This window comes from Haemorhous mexicanus, chromosome 6 (assembly GCF_027477595.1).
Source record: "Haemorhous mexicanus isolate bHaeMex1 chromosome 6, bHaeMex1.pri, whole genome shotgun sequence".
Taxonomy (NCBI): domain Eukaryota; kingdom Metazoa; phylum Chordata; class Aves; order Passeriformes; family Fringillidae; genus Haemorhous; species Haemorhous mexicanus.
Window position 1 is genome coordinate 31,765,679 of NC_082346.1, and position 13,690 is coordinate 31,779,368.

The 13,690-nt window shown below is 44.1% G+C and overlaps 1 protein-coding gene across 4 annotated transcripts in view; it reads left to right on the forward strand.

Moving 5' to 3' along the window:
* Positions 1-13,690, forward strand: part of ACTN1 (actinin alpha 1) — an 86,582-nt gene that overhangs the window by 57,145 nt on the left and 15,747 nt on the right. For all 4 annotated transcript variants that reach the window (XM_059849709.1, XM_059849707.1, XM_059849706.1 and 1 more), the window contains 4 exons: positions 3,298-3,379; positions 5,031-5,116; positions 11,839-11,931; positions 13,062-13,292. In XM_059849709.1, coding sequence (XP_059705692.1) covers positions 3,298-3,379; positions 5,031-5,116; positions 11,839-11,931; positions 13,062-13,292 — 492 coding nt within the window. The remainder of the gene's footprint in view (positions 1-3,297; positions 3,380-5,030; positions 5,117-11,838; positions 11,932-13,061; positions 13,293-13,690) is intronic.

Here is a 13,690-nt window from a genome sequence, read left to right on the forward strand (position 1 = left end):
TGGCAGATATAGTAAGTGCTTGCTCTTTCTGAATTTTCCTTCCCCTCCATCTCCTTTCCTGATTGCTAGTTAATAGATGATGTTTTTTATGTTACATTCCAATAATTGCCTTGGCAACCTTGTGTGCTGCAAGGACTTGGAAATAGCTGGAGGAAGAGAGGAGTCCCTGCATGAATTAGGGTTGTGGCGAAAGATGAAGAGCCATGATAATCTTTAGTCAGCAAAAGCAGAGAATGAGACAGGTTGGCATCTGTCTAGGGCAGGTTTGCTGTCTGCCACCACTAAAAGAAAATACCTCCTCCATGGTAAAGCTGTAGATTACCTTGTGGCTAGCTCAGCTAGAGTCTGGCAAGTTACTGTTCCTTTTCATACCTCTGCCATTGCTATGTTCATGTAAATGGAATTGCAACCTCATCTGGGTCAGTGCTCTTCTGGGTGTGTGTTTCAGCTGTGGAAGGAAATAGAAGACAGGTGACTTGTCTTTTGTTTGATGTGCTGTGTGGGTCCCTAAAGTGTGCCTGCAGCTGTGGTGCTTCAGTGCAAGGCTTGGAGCTGCTTGGCCAGTCTTTATTACATTGCCCCTTTTCATGGGCATCAGCTGAAATGGGTAATTTGAAATCATGATTAGCTGGTGTACAGTAGGATGGAACTGAGAGTGGTGGAATTGGCAGGAATTTCATAGGGCTTGAGACCCTGTTGTAGTCTTGGAAAAGCCCCGGGGGAGCCCTAACTCATGCACAAAGAAGCATCATTATTGGGATGAGCTGCTCCACTGTTCTTGAGGGGTGAAGTTTTTCCTACAGGAAACAGAGTCTTGCTCGAATGTAGCTCTCTGCTCATCTCCAAGCTAGTCTTGGACTTAAATAGTTTGCTTTCAGTAGTGCTATCTTTAGTTTCATTCCCTAAGAGATATTGTGATCACACATCTCTCTTGCATTTGAAGTAGAAATCCGCAGGCTTTATCTAGGTGAGTCTCCAGTTTCCCACATGTTAAAAAATCCAGTCCTTCCTTTGGGACTGCCCAAGCCCAGTAAGTTTTCCCATCAGGAAGCCTCTCCCAGCTTTCAGCCAAAAATTTCTTTTTAACCTTTGGCAACAGTGCTCCTGGTGTTGTTACTTACAAACTGATAGGAAATCTATCTGCAGGGAGAGATTTGCTCCTCCTTTTCCTCCAGGAGAGGCTGGCAGATCTTCATGCAGCTGGTTCAGATGAGTCAGTGCTAAGGAGGGGTTGGTGTTAATACTAAACACTCTGTTAGGGTGTTAATAACCTTGATGGTCACAGTCAGCATGGGGTCAAATTTGCTACACAGTGGTGACATTTCTACAGAAATAGAAAATGGCACATGGACTAGGGGCAGGGTGCAAGGGAGCTGCCACTTGGCATTTCTGCATGCTCCGGCACTTGAGTGAAAGAAAATCTGTTATTTTTTTTCCCCCTAAATGAAGCTAGGGCCATGTCTACACTCAGTGAACAAAGCAGGTTATATACCACCTAGTCTCACCTCCTCAGATAAGGCTTTTGGTTATGCTGTGGGTTCATAAAGGTTTTTCCACACCAGGCACAGAAGACAAGTAGGTTGAAATTGAAGTGGTTCCTCTAATTCCATTGCAGAGGATGGTTCCTTGTAGCTGGAGAATAGTAAAAATCCACTGCCTGCTCCACTGCTCAGCTCTGAAGAGGTGGATGTAGATATATCTGATGTGGTCACCACTGAAGGTGTATTATATAGGAATATAGGGATTTGACACTATGTCATACTGTACGTGACAGCTGCTGGCTCCATCACAGCATGCCTGTGCAACATTACCTTGCTTAATGTTGACTTGTTCCAGTGGATTTAATACTGATCACTGTCTGTTTTAGTGGCCTTTGTGTGTGATTTACTTTGATAGGTGAAACATTGCTGTCTGAGAGAGACATTCACCCAAAGGAATATGTTGCTGATATTGGATGCCAGCCTAATACATGCTAGATTCCTAGGGAAATGCTGCAGGAAACTGCTTTTCAGAGCAGCTCAGTTCCCTAGTTCATGAAGGCTGTAATCTGAGGGCTACATAATGACCAGTGCCATAAAGGAAGTTTTATTCATGCCCTTACCCTGTCTGCCCAAGCCTGCCTAGCTTCATCTTTCCTGCTGGGTGGGTTCAAAGGAAACTGCCTGTTGATTAGAGTTGAGGCACAGCTTAATCTTCCTAGTCAGTGCAATAAGCAAAGGCACATGGTTCAGATAGAAAATAATTAGAACATGGATGCCGCTCTGGAAAGAAGATGAAATAATTTTGCTGCCTTTTTTCTGGATTTTTATGTGGGTCTCAGTGTGAATGGCACAAATGACAATATGGAGAATAGCACCCCATCTTTCCTCCCTCCCAAAAGACACCAGACAAGATGGCTGAACACTAGTGGTTTATGCACAACCTTTCATCCAGTAGAAGCCACATGTCTCAACAGTAGAAACTGATAATGCAAATGTCATTTGTCACCCATTAAGTGGATTGATCCTTCAGAATAATGAAGTGTCATGGTTATACAGGAATATAGCAACAAGCTGGTATGAGAATCTTACGCAGGTTGGCGAGTGTCTTGTTGCTGATTATTATGTTTGAATGCTGGACACAATTTTCAGAGTCTTTCATTTTCAATGATATTTGTTTTTCATGTTTTCTTGTGTAGTACTTTAAAATCTACAGAAAATTTATATAGAGAGGGATAGAAATGTACTAGAGAAATTACAAACCCATGCAGAAGGAAAAGCCATACTCAAGGCAAAATGGGTACTTTTATATGTATTTATTCTGTAGAGATTTGTTGAAACATTTATCTTCCTCCCACTCAACTGGTGTTCAACAAACTGTACACTAGCTAAGGACAGCACCCGTTGCAGATGTTGTTACTATTTTAGTATTGCTTAGATGTTCTAACAGATACATAGCTCTGCAGTTCTTTAAAATGGAACTTGCAAACCTAATATAAACATGAGATTTAAATGTGAGATGTGGTCTCATGGTCTCATCATTTACTATCAGTATGATGTGAAGCCAGTATTACTTACAACTAGGTTCAAGACAAAATGCTTTTTTTTTTTTCAAGTGCATAGACTGTATGTTGATTATCATACCAAGAGTCCCCAGGCTCTTCTTTTAAAAGGAAGCTAATTGTTTCATCCTGCTGCGTGAGGCTTCACAGTTTTTGTCTGGCAATCACAGTTACCTGAGCCAAAGCTCTTTCTGAGAGAAATGCTGTGTACCTTGTTAAAAGTTGATGCTGATGCTCTTCCTCTGTGTCTTTTCCAGGATGATCCTCTCACTAACCTAAACACAGCTTTTGATGTGGCTGAGAAATATCTGGATATTCCAAAGATGCTGGATGCAGAAGGTAAAGTAGACTCCAACAGCTTTTAACTTGTTTTTTCTCAAGACATTTTCCACTTCTTCTAGGTGGACTCCTTTTGTACAAGATTCCAGTAACCTCTGAATGTTCCCTGCGTGACTGTGTAGTAAATGTATAGGGAAAAAGTTAAAATGGAATAATGAGTCACATATTCTGCTTCCCTCTTCCTCCTCTGTCCTTCAGTCTTTCGAGTCTAGCATGGAGATCTTGGATTGGGGTTGACACACAAGGCAGAGATGACTAACACCTGTCATCTGCTGACTGAAGTGTTCCCTTTCAATTATCAGGCTAGATACTGAGTTAGTGGATGGCGTAGGCCTGTGTTCCTTCCCTGTGCTCCAGGGGTTTTTTTTGCGGTGGTCTTTCTGACATTGCTGATATTCTTGCTTTTGAGGGCATGATATTATTATTATTATTATTATTATTAACTGCTTTTTCTTGACTACTCAGAAGTGTTTGGCATAAGATCCTTCACTGACTGGGTCTGGAGACCAAGGCAGAGTTCTATGTTGTTCAAAGATGCTTTTGGTGCTGATTGTGACTGCATCCCTGAGGCCACTGGGACAGCAAGGATTACTTTTCAGAGCCTTGTCAGGACCAGCTTGGGAACAGATTTTGAGGACTATAACTCTGGAGTACAAACAACAGCCTGAAATAGTTCACTGGTTGTTGGCTGTTTGCCTAAAGCCAGCGGGCTTTGATGGTAGAAGCTGTATTTCAGACTTGAGTCGGACAGGGGTAGCAGTTAAACATTTTTGTTAAATAAAGGAGTGAGAGGATCAAAGAGGAAAAGTGGGAATAGGACAGCCAAACCCAGTGAACCTGTATTTTAGTAACTAGAATATTCATATTCGTAGGTGGTATTTCCCATCCCCAGAGATGAGTTTTGCTTTTTCTGCATTCATCATGCTGAAGTTAAAAAAAAAAATCATGAGGTTTCCAGAGTAAATTCAAATGTTTCCTACCATTCTGTAGGAAATACAGATACCTCCAAAATAATTGGATCTAGCTTCAGATCTCAGCAAAAGTAGCAGTGATGAAGAGGGCCCCTGGCAGGAGTTCTCATTGCTCTTTACTGATCTCTCTCCTCCCTCATGGAGTCAAGCTAATGTGCATTCCTCCACACCATTAATTCTGATCTCTGGAGGTGTTGAGTTTCCACTGAAACTAATGAAAGGGCCTTTTGAAATTCAAGCCATCATTGTGTTGAAATGGAAGAGGGAGACATGGAAAAGAAGGGAGAAAGTATCTTTCCAGAAGACCAGAACTGCACTGAGGAATTGCAGTGTAATATGTCTATAATAGTCATGTCAGCCTGGTGCCACTTTGTGTTGATGCAATCCACCAATCACAGCAATGTTCTCAGGACAGGGAAGTGCTGTGACACAAGACATGCTGACATATGGCTGCCTTAGCCTGGCCAGACTCTGGAGGAAATTGTATGATGAGGGAGGGGAACCAGAAGGATGATCCAGGCTTCTGAGACACACACATCTGGGGAACGCTGGGAAGCGCTGTGGAATCGCTGTGACACGCCCGCGCCACAGCCGGCCTCCTGGACAGTTGTGGTTCTACCCCTCCTCTGCTTTCCTCCCATCAGTTGATTATGCTCTTAACGAGAGGTTTTTTTTGACAGACATTGTTGGAACTGCCCGTCCTGACGAGAAGGCCATCATGACCTATGTTTCTAGCTTCTACCACGCCTTCTCAGGAGCCCAGAAGGTATCGCAGGATCCCAAGCTCCCTCCACAGAGCACACCTGGTGCCGTTGCTAATGTCCAAACCTTTTTTTCTTTCTCTCTCTCCTCTCTAGCTACGGGCATCTTTATTATTATGTTCTTGGTAGAGTTGGCTGTTGGTTCAAAGTGGTGCCCCAAATATAATACGTGGGGCAAGGGAGCCAGGAATTCCATTTCCCTCTAGTCAGCAGTACTTCCAGTGGCACTTAGGTATGCCACACTTTGGCACACATGCAAATTTAAGGGAGTAGGGAGCTCTGCCTTCTCCATTTGCCTTATGAACTGCTCCTGATGGCCAAGAACCTGAACCTCTTGATCCTGGTAAATCCGAGCTAGGATGCTTGGTCTTACAAAAAGTTAAGATGACCACACAGATGGTCTGCCCAGCAGGAAACTGCAGCCTACCCGCATGGGAAATAACCTATTCACTTTTTTTTCCTTTTTTTTTTTTTTTTTTTTTTGTCTTTTCCAAAGATGGAGAAACAGAGCTGACTCAGGTTTTATGAAGGGTTTAATGAATGGCCAAAGCTTTATCTTTTGCCTTATGTATGCTGCAGGTTCCAGCACCTTTGCTTTAAGGTCTGAACTTGCTGCTTTCTCAAGTTGTGCCACAAATTCAGTCCCCGTTCACCTGGGGCTTACAAAGCATGTCTAACAAGTACATCCATGGTGGTTTTGTAAACAGAGCATTGCTTATCATGACAGAGATGCCTGGTTTTGTTCATTTGTTTCCTTTTTTCCCCCTCTTTTCTCATCCATGTTGGAAACCAGGCAGTTGAGTCCTTGCTACTTCTAGCTTAGCCATTTTCCTGTTGGTAATGGAGTCACTTAATGTTTAAGGAAAACATTTTTTGGGTGAAACCTTGTACACATCTCTTGCCAAAACCAAGCTGCCTCCTGTACTTGAGTGCCTTAGGAACAGGCAGTGCACGTTGCAGCAGAGCAGATCCCGTGTAGGAAGTGCACTGCGTGGGAAGGCTCTGATCTCCAGCTCCTTGGCGTACGAAGGGCCTCGAGCGCGGGCGTTCAGATCTCCAAACAACTTGTTTTCATCCTTGGGCCGGGCCCCCAGACTGTGAAGGTGCAGAGCCCAGATCCTCGTCTCAGGAGCCCCCTGGATTGGGGGGTAGGGAGGGGTGCCGCTTTGAGCCACAAGCCAACACTGCTAGCCACCTTCTGATCCGAATTCCCAGCTCTCCGCATGGAAATCTGTTTGGCCTGTCCTGCAATGCATGATGGGAAGGTTTCTCCCCCTCTCACTCGCCACCCATGATTGTTTTGTTTTATCCTATGTGCTGCTTCTTACTTTATCCTTTCAACCTCTTTTCCTTCTCTGCACAGATATTATAGGCACGCTAAGGCCGGATGAGAAGGCCATAATGACCTATGTCTCATGTTACTACCACGCCTTCTCAGGGGCGCAGAAGGTGAGACTTTACCGCTAACAACCCCTCCCTTCACCCCGCCCTGCCCACCTGTCCTCTCCAGTGAGGAACGCCAGAGTCCCGTCCGCCCCAGGGCGTTTGCAGGGAAGCCAGTGCATCCAGTGATGCATTTGGAGATGCCATCTGTAATCTTGATGGAGAAGTGATGTAAATGTCCTTTCGGACAGACTTGAGCTGCTCCTTCCCTCCAGTCTCACAGCATAGCAAAGGTGAAAGCATTTGGTAAAGCTGGCATTGGAAGATGAATGTGTGTCTGCTCTGACAGAGGCAGTACCCTTTCAGTAACTAGTGGGCATTGTCCTGGCCAGGCAGTGCACCTCCAGAAGTACCACAGTCAAATCTGCCCACTCCAGGAAATCACAGCCTGTCCCTCTTGGGCTGCCATCCTGCCTTCCATACTCGGCCTCCACTAGGTCAGTGATCTTTTCCTAGGCTGGATCATCCATGAGCTGGTTACACAGCACTTTTGTGCTTCAGCCATGAAGTTCATTTCTACCAGGCCTTCAGCTTTCCCAAACTCGTGTGCTTTTCCATTCCTTGTTTCTCCCTTGTAATTCTCCTCTGTTTCCCAAACCACCTATATGTTTTATTTATCTTTCCTCTGCCTTGCCCATTTCCATAGCTTCAGGCCTTCCTTCTTCCTCCACTTCCTCTCTTTACTCCAAAGTCTCTTTGCCTGTCATCAGGATGTTTGGAACTAAATAGTTGCAGATCACTTTTGGGCAAGCAATTTCCCAGCAATCCTTTGAATAAAGGAAAAACGTCAATTTTTTTCTCCCGTGTCATTACCTGCCTGGGTTGCGGCCCTTCCATAAGATTACTGCTAATTTCAAATAAGAGACTTTAGAACAGTAAAATCCAAAATCCAAGACTATGTTCTTCATGTTACAGACAGGCCTTTTCTATTTGAGACACAATCTTTGTGTTGCCCAGCTTGAGGGCTCATCTGACTCCAGGAAGATTCCATCTCTTTTGTGCAAAGCAGTGCTGATGGTCCCAACATTGATTCAGTTTCCATGCTGATACTGGCTTTCAGAGGGCAAATGCAAGCAGTAGTTTCCAGGGAGCAGCTCTTTAGTTCAAGCTTTTTGTTCTTTGCCCAGTTTCATATAAATTACATGATACTGTCTTGTTTCCAAGGAACTGAGAACGTGTCCCACGGCAGTGCACTAGACTTGCCCATTTGGCATAATTTGTGTAGTCATGACTTTTCCGCTAGGATCCTGTGGTTTTTTGTTCAAAACATTCAAGACCAGTCTGCAAGCTCCAGCCAGCTGATACTTGCCCAGGAAGACTGTAGTTTCAGAAATCATGCCAGCCTCATGATAAGGCATGCTGTTTGCCCGGTGCCCCTGAGGGACTGCTCCATGCAGTCTGCTTAACCTGAGGAACTCCAGATGAGGAAACATCAAACCACAATATGAGGAGGGTTGTGGCCTGCTGCAGAAACAACCATGCCATTCACCAATCTCTTCCTTGTCTCTCTGTACCCATTCCATGATTTGGAAACCTGCTCAGCAGGTTCCATGCTCTGAGCAGCAATTTAGGTGGATGCTCAGTCTGCTGGGATAATTGAAAACAGTCTTCTCCTTGCCTCAGGACCTGAACCAAGTAGCTGGGGCAAAAACTACAGGTGAAGTTTCTCAGTATTAAAGTTTCAATCCCATGTAGTCTAACTGGCTTACAGGGAAGATTTATTATATTATTCATTTTTTAGCAGTCCTGATGGGCCAGCAACTCAGCTGTGCCCTAGCAGGAGGGGCACAGCTCCTTTTTGGAGCTGCCCTAGTCAGAAATTAGCCAGCTGCTAAATGAAGACAGATTCAAACCCGCAAGCCCCTGCCCAGATGTTACTGTGTTGCCACCTCATGCAGGGTTAGGTGACTTACTGTGATATCGCTCAATTTTTCATCCAGATTTTTCATTACTGCCACCAGGCCTGAAGGGAGAGTCCCATGAACCGCTTTCTGCTTCTTTCATTCTCTTATCCTGAGCCTTTGAAGGTACAGGGTCCCCAGCCTGACATGTGTTTGTAGATGGCTGCTTTTTCTCTATGGCTTTTTTAAAGTATATATATATTTGTAGGTATACTTGCTTTGGTTGGTTTGCTTGTTTTCTAACTGCTTCTGACTTTCACACTAAATGCATGCAACTACTGGTTGGCTTAATATTTTGTAAACTTGTGGCAATTTCTAACTAATGTTTTATTGTTTTATTAAAAGATTGTGTTTGGTGTATAGTATTTTGGAGTGGTCCTCTGGGGCCAGAGGACAACAGCAGCCAGGCATCTTCCCCTGAGGCTAGAGGACAGCAACAGGCAGGCATCCCTACATAGTCACTGTGGGAATGCCTTCCTTCATGATCCTCCTCAGCAGAAAGACTTGGATCCATGAACTAGAGAGACTGCAAACTCTGCACCTATCCTCAGCAATTCAGGTTATGGTTGAGAAGTACAGAAAAGACAAAAGGCAGATCAGATCAATTGCTGACGTTCAGTTTTTCATTTTGATTCTATCAGACAGCATGTGCATAGACACAGCAGCGTGGTATCAAGCAGAATGAGCTTGCCCTCCCCAAGACTCTGAGTGCAAGCAGTACAGTGTGTCAGCATGGTGCTGCACTGAAGCTGATGAGCTCGCACAGGTTCTCTGAGAATATAGGTGTGCAGCTTCCAGAGCCCAGGATTCTGCGTCTTCTCAGTGCAGCCCTGTGCCTTGTGGGCATCTTGGCTTTTTTGGAGTTAGCATGAACATCCTAAATGCATCATTGCCTTTAGCAGTGTGGGGAAGCCAAAACAGCTTTTTCCACTGAACTAATGAAGGTGTAGGGGGAGCTGCCTTGGCCTCATGTAAACATCTTGGTGTGCCACTCTTCTTTAACCTAAAAGTGTTTCACTTTAGTTTTGAGGTTGCCATCACTGTGGATCAGCTCATTAACAGTACTGTGTAGGGTATTTGTGACGGTTGCCTGAAAGCTCTGGCATTGTTTTGTCCTACCTTACTCAGAGCACAGTGTAACGTGTTGCTTGTGATATTAATGCTGATTGTGGCCACAGACCCTTTCCTGTGGCTGCAGCAGCAGCAGCACACTGTTTCCTGGAGCAGTAGCAGTTCCAAGGCAAGAACCATTGGGAGTGAAGTGCTAGTGGGAAAAGGAAAGCCTCTACACTCCTGCCATTAGGATAACACAAATAATGTCATAACTGCTGACATTCTTAGGGTCTTTTTGTTTGGACAGTTGTTCAACGCACATGTATACACACACATATTTAAACTTGGGCAGCTGGAGAAAGTCTATCATCAGATACATGTAAATATGCCTCAGTGGAAGGGGATCCTGCCTGCACAGCTGGCTGCTGCTGCAGTGAGCTCATGGGGTGTAAAAATAAGAAAGTTAAATGAACATCTCTCCTGGAGTGATTGAGATAAACATTAGGTGCTGCCAGTTCCCTGCAGTCACTAGGCATATCATGGTAGGGCTCTGCCATTGTCTTTTTGACATACTATTAGGTCCCATGTCTATAGTTTTCTCGGAATATCAAAAAACACTCCATTAGAGTACAAGCTTTAGTTAAAAATAGGTCGAAGTACAAGCTTTTTAAATGTAACCATTGTTTGCCCTTTTTGCAGGTTTTTTTTTAAGTGAAACTGCTCCTTTTCCTGTACAGGTCTCTCTGATGTGTTTTAAATTAGCTGATAATCTGTGTATCTCATAGCTGGTCCACTTTAGTGAAGGGGCAGATGGCTGAATAGATGTTTTAACAGCTTCATTTCATTCTACAAATGAATAAGATTGCTGTGTCCCCTGGGATCTTGGCAATCCATACATTACTCTACAGCCTATGACTTTATTGCTGTTCTTGCTACTTCACATCAGCTGCAAAAATTAGAGTTTTTTTCTCAAATGTCCTTGAAGATTGAATAAACAGATATTAAAAGGTCTTTTTAAAATTGAAAAACATTGAAACTTACAGCTATAAACTCAGCAAAACTTATTTTGGCATCAGTTCTAAATGTAGTTTTGAGGCAGGACACAGTGTTCACAGTTGGTTTGTTGTAGTGTTGGCCTCTCCTCCTTATTTGCACTCAGCCTCTGTAAGAAGTAGCTCTCCCAAGGGGGCCTGTGGGTACCTGTAGCACCTTCCCCAGGCACCAGGGTCACAGCTACACTGTGCTAAGAGGGGTCTGAGGAATCCCCTGATGCATCACAGGGTCATCTCCTCAGGGTTTGTGGCATGACACACACCATGCTCATGATAAAGGAGCTGATAACCCACAGATACATTCTGTGCAAGGGTCAGCCTGCTTGTATGTCCCCCGTGCCAGACACTGCTTCTGAGTTCATAGGTAGGATTTTTCTGATCCTTACTTTCCAAATTCATGTTCTGACACGTTGAGCTCCCTTCAGAGAATCAGGTTTTGGTCTCACAGTGGAGAGAACAAAAGAAAAAAGCCTCCAAACCTAAATAGTAACGGTCGGATATTTTTTTATTGTGAGACTTGTTTTGGAAGAGTAAGCAGAAAGATCACCCAGAAAAGTGGGGGCAAAAGAAATCCTCTTCTCAGCTGGATCATAAGACTCTGAATACATAGTAGGTGTACGCTTCACCAAGGAGGTGGCCCTGTAATCAGTGCCAGAAATACAGTGAAAACTGGAAGACAGTTCTGCTGGGCAGAATTGAAGATTAGGAGGAGTATCTACCATTTTATCTTCCAAACAAAATTAGGAGTTTTCCGTAAGTCCAGATTGTGGCTTAACTCAGTTTGGGTAGTTCTTTCCTGGGGTAAAAGTATGGAGGCAGTCTCATCAGCTTGACATCACTCTGTTGCTGCTGTTCCAGCTCAGAATGCTGGTGTGGGGAGTGGAAGTGGCAGCAGAAACTCTATCTGTCTTTGTGAAGAGGTAGCCAGAGTCCCTCTGGTAGGAAGCAAATAACAAGGCCCTCTTACAGAAGCAGCTCCAGAAAAGGCACAGAAACATTGATTATTCCACAACATATAGGGTAGAATCAGTACAGCTGAGACTCTCTGAAGAAGGGAAAAACCAAGTCATTATAGAAGGGAAAAACCAAATCCTTATAGAAGGCCAGATGGAAAGCAGAGAGGTCAGGACAGATGTCTCAAAGTGCAGACAGGTTGAGAAAGCTAAGGGTAGGAGATTTTACCTGCAGGTATGTAGCAGGAAGCCAAGCTGCAGGTTTTGGTTTGGGTTTTTTTTTTTTCACATTTTTCCCTTCTTCCATTTTTCTTCTCTTTGTCAGGCGGAGACAGCAGCCAATCGGATCTGCAAGGTGCTGGCAGTCAACCAGGAAAATGAACAGCTCATGGAAGACTACGAAAAACTGGCCAGTGATGTAGGTGTTGTTTTCTGAGTGGTGGTATACAGAAAAGCATTGCATTTAATGCTGATAAGTAATCTTGGGGAGTGCTATTGAACCACTGCTATTTTCCCTGGAAAATTAGTTTTTCCTCTTCAAATTAAGGACTGAAGTTACCCTAAAGACAAGAGCAATCTACTTTAAAACAGAAAGCTTCCACAGAGAAGCTTTCTGAATTTCTCCATTTATTAGGAGCCAACCCAGAAATGCTAAAATGAAAGGAAAAATCAAGTTGGTTTAACTTGAATTCATCAGGACTATACAAGGTCATTAGATCTTCCATACAACTTGTATGTTAATGTACTGTAGAAGTCAGGAGTTGGATCAAAGAATAAAAGTTAGTGATACTTGAAGAAAGAAATACAGATTTGCTGATAATGGAAAGAATCTGTGTCAGATACAAGCTGCAGGCTGCTTTTGTTAACTGAGAAGGCTGACAGACTGACAACAGGGAAACTACAAGAGACCACATGTGGACTGGAGTATGTTTGTGGTAGATAAGTAGGGAAAAGATGGACAGTAGAAGGGCAAACATAACCTATAAGCCTGGTTTCAGCCTGATATGAAAAGCATAGGGCACTACTCCACTCACACTGTAGGCTGCCTATTGCTTTAGCATTTTGCCAGCTCTCCAGATGGGTTTGTTACTGAGGTATATTCAAGGAGCAACAGTGACTTTGAGGAGGCTAGAGTGGGAAAAGTGTAAGGCTGAACTGAAGGCAAGAACTTGATTTCTCCTGTCAGATTGTTCTGGAGATAATATGACTGACATCTTTTAGTTATGCAGCAGTCCAGCAAAATTCTTAAGGCTTTAACATAATCTGAGATTATAGTTTTGGTCCTGCTTGTGCAAAAGCTGTGCCTTGAGGATGTTGGATTGGCACTGCTGCAGCAAGCAATACTACTTAGTGTGGTAGGAAATATGCTGCTTATTAAAAAAAGAAGTACTTCCTAAAAAGCTGGCCAGCTTTCCTTTATGAGCCCTGCTGGTGGCAGAATCTTTCTGACAGCCAACATAAAAGTAAATGGTCCCTTATGAAATCAGAGCAACACCTGCAGTTTCAGCACAATTTTCAGTTCAAGGCTTCTTGTCATTGCTCCTCCAGCTGCTGGAGTGGATTCGTCGCACCATCCCCTGGCTGGAGAACCGGGCCCCAGAGAACACCATGCAGGCCATGCAGCAGAAACTGGAGGACTTCCGGGACTACCGCCGCCTGCACAAGCCCCCCAAGGTCCAAGAGAAGTGCCAACTTGAGATCAATTTCAACACCTTGCAGACCAAGCTGCGGCTCAGCAACAGGCCAGCCTTCATGCCCTCCGAAGGAAAAATGGTCTCGGTGAGTGCGGGTGACTGCTTCTGTATACCCCAAACATGCCTAAAAAACAAGAGTTCCTTTCTGCCCATGGGTGTGCAGAGAATGCCCACCTTTATAGTGACATATTATGTGAGAGGAACCATGAAAAATACAGGTCAGGGAGGCCATGATAGGAGAGGATCAAGTGATTGTTGCTTCCCTGTGTCTAAATCAGACTCTGAGACTCTTCACAAGTTGCATGTCTTTATGAGGAAATGTCTCGGTGGCTTTCGTTTTTTCTGATTCAGAAATGGTTGAGTTTTATTAAAGTTTGATGTAGGGGAAATTTAAAACTCCAGAAGTGTTTAGAGTGGCTTTTTTCTGAAGATGGTTATATCCTGGACTCCTAGTCCTGCTTGCCTTAAGTCTGACATTTTGTC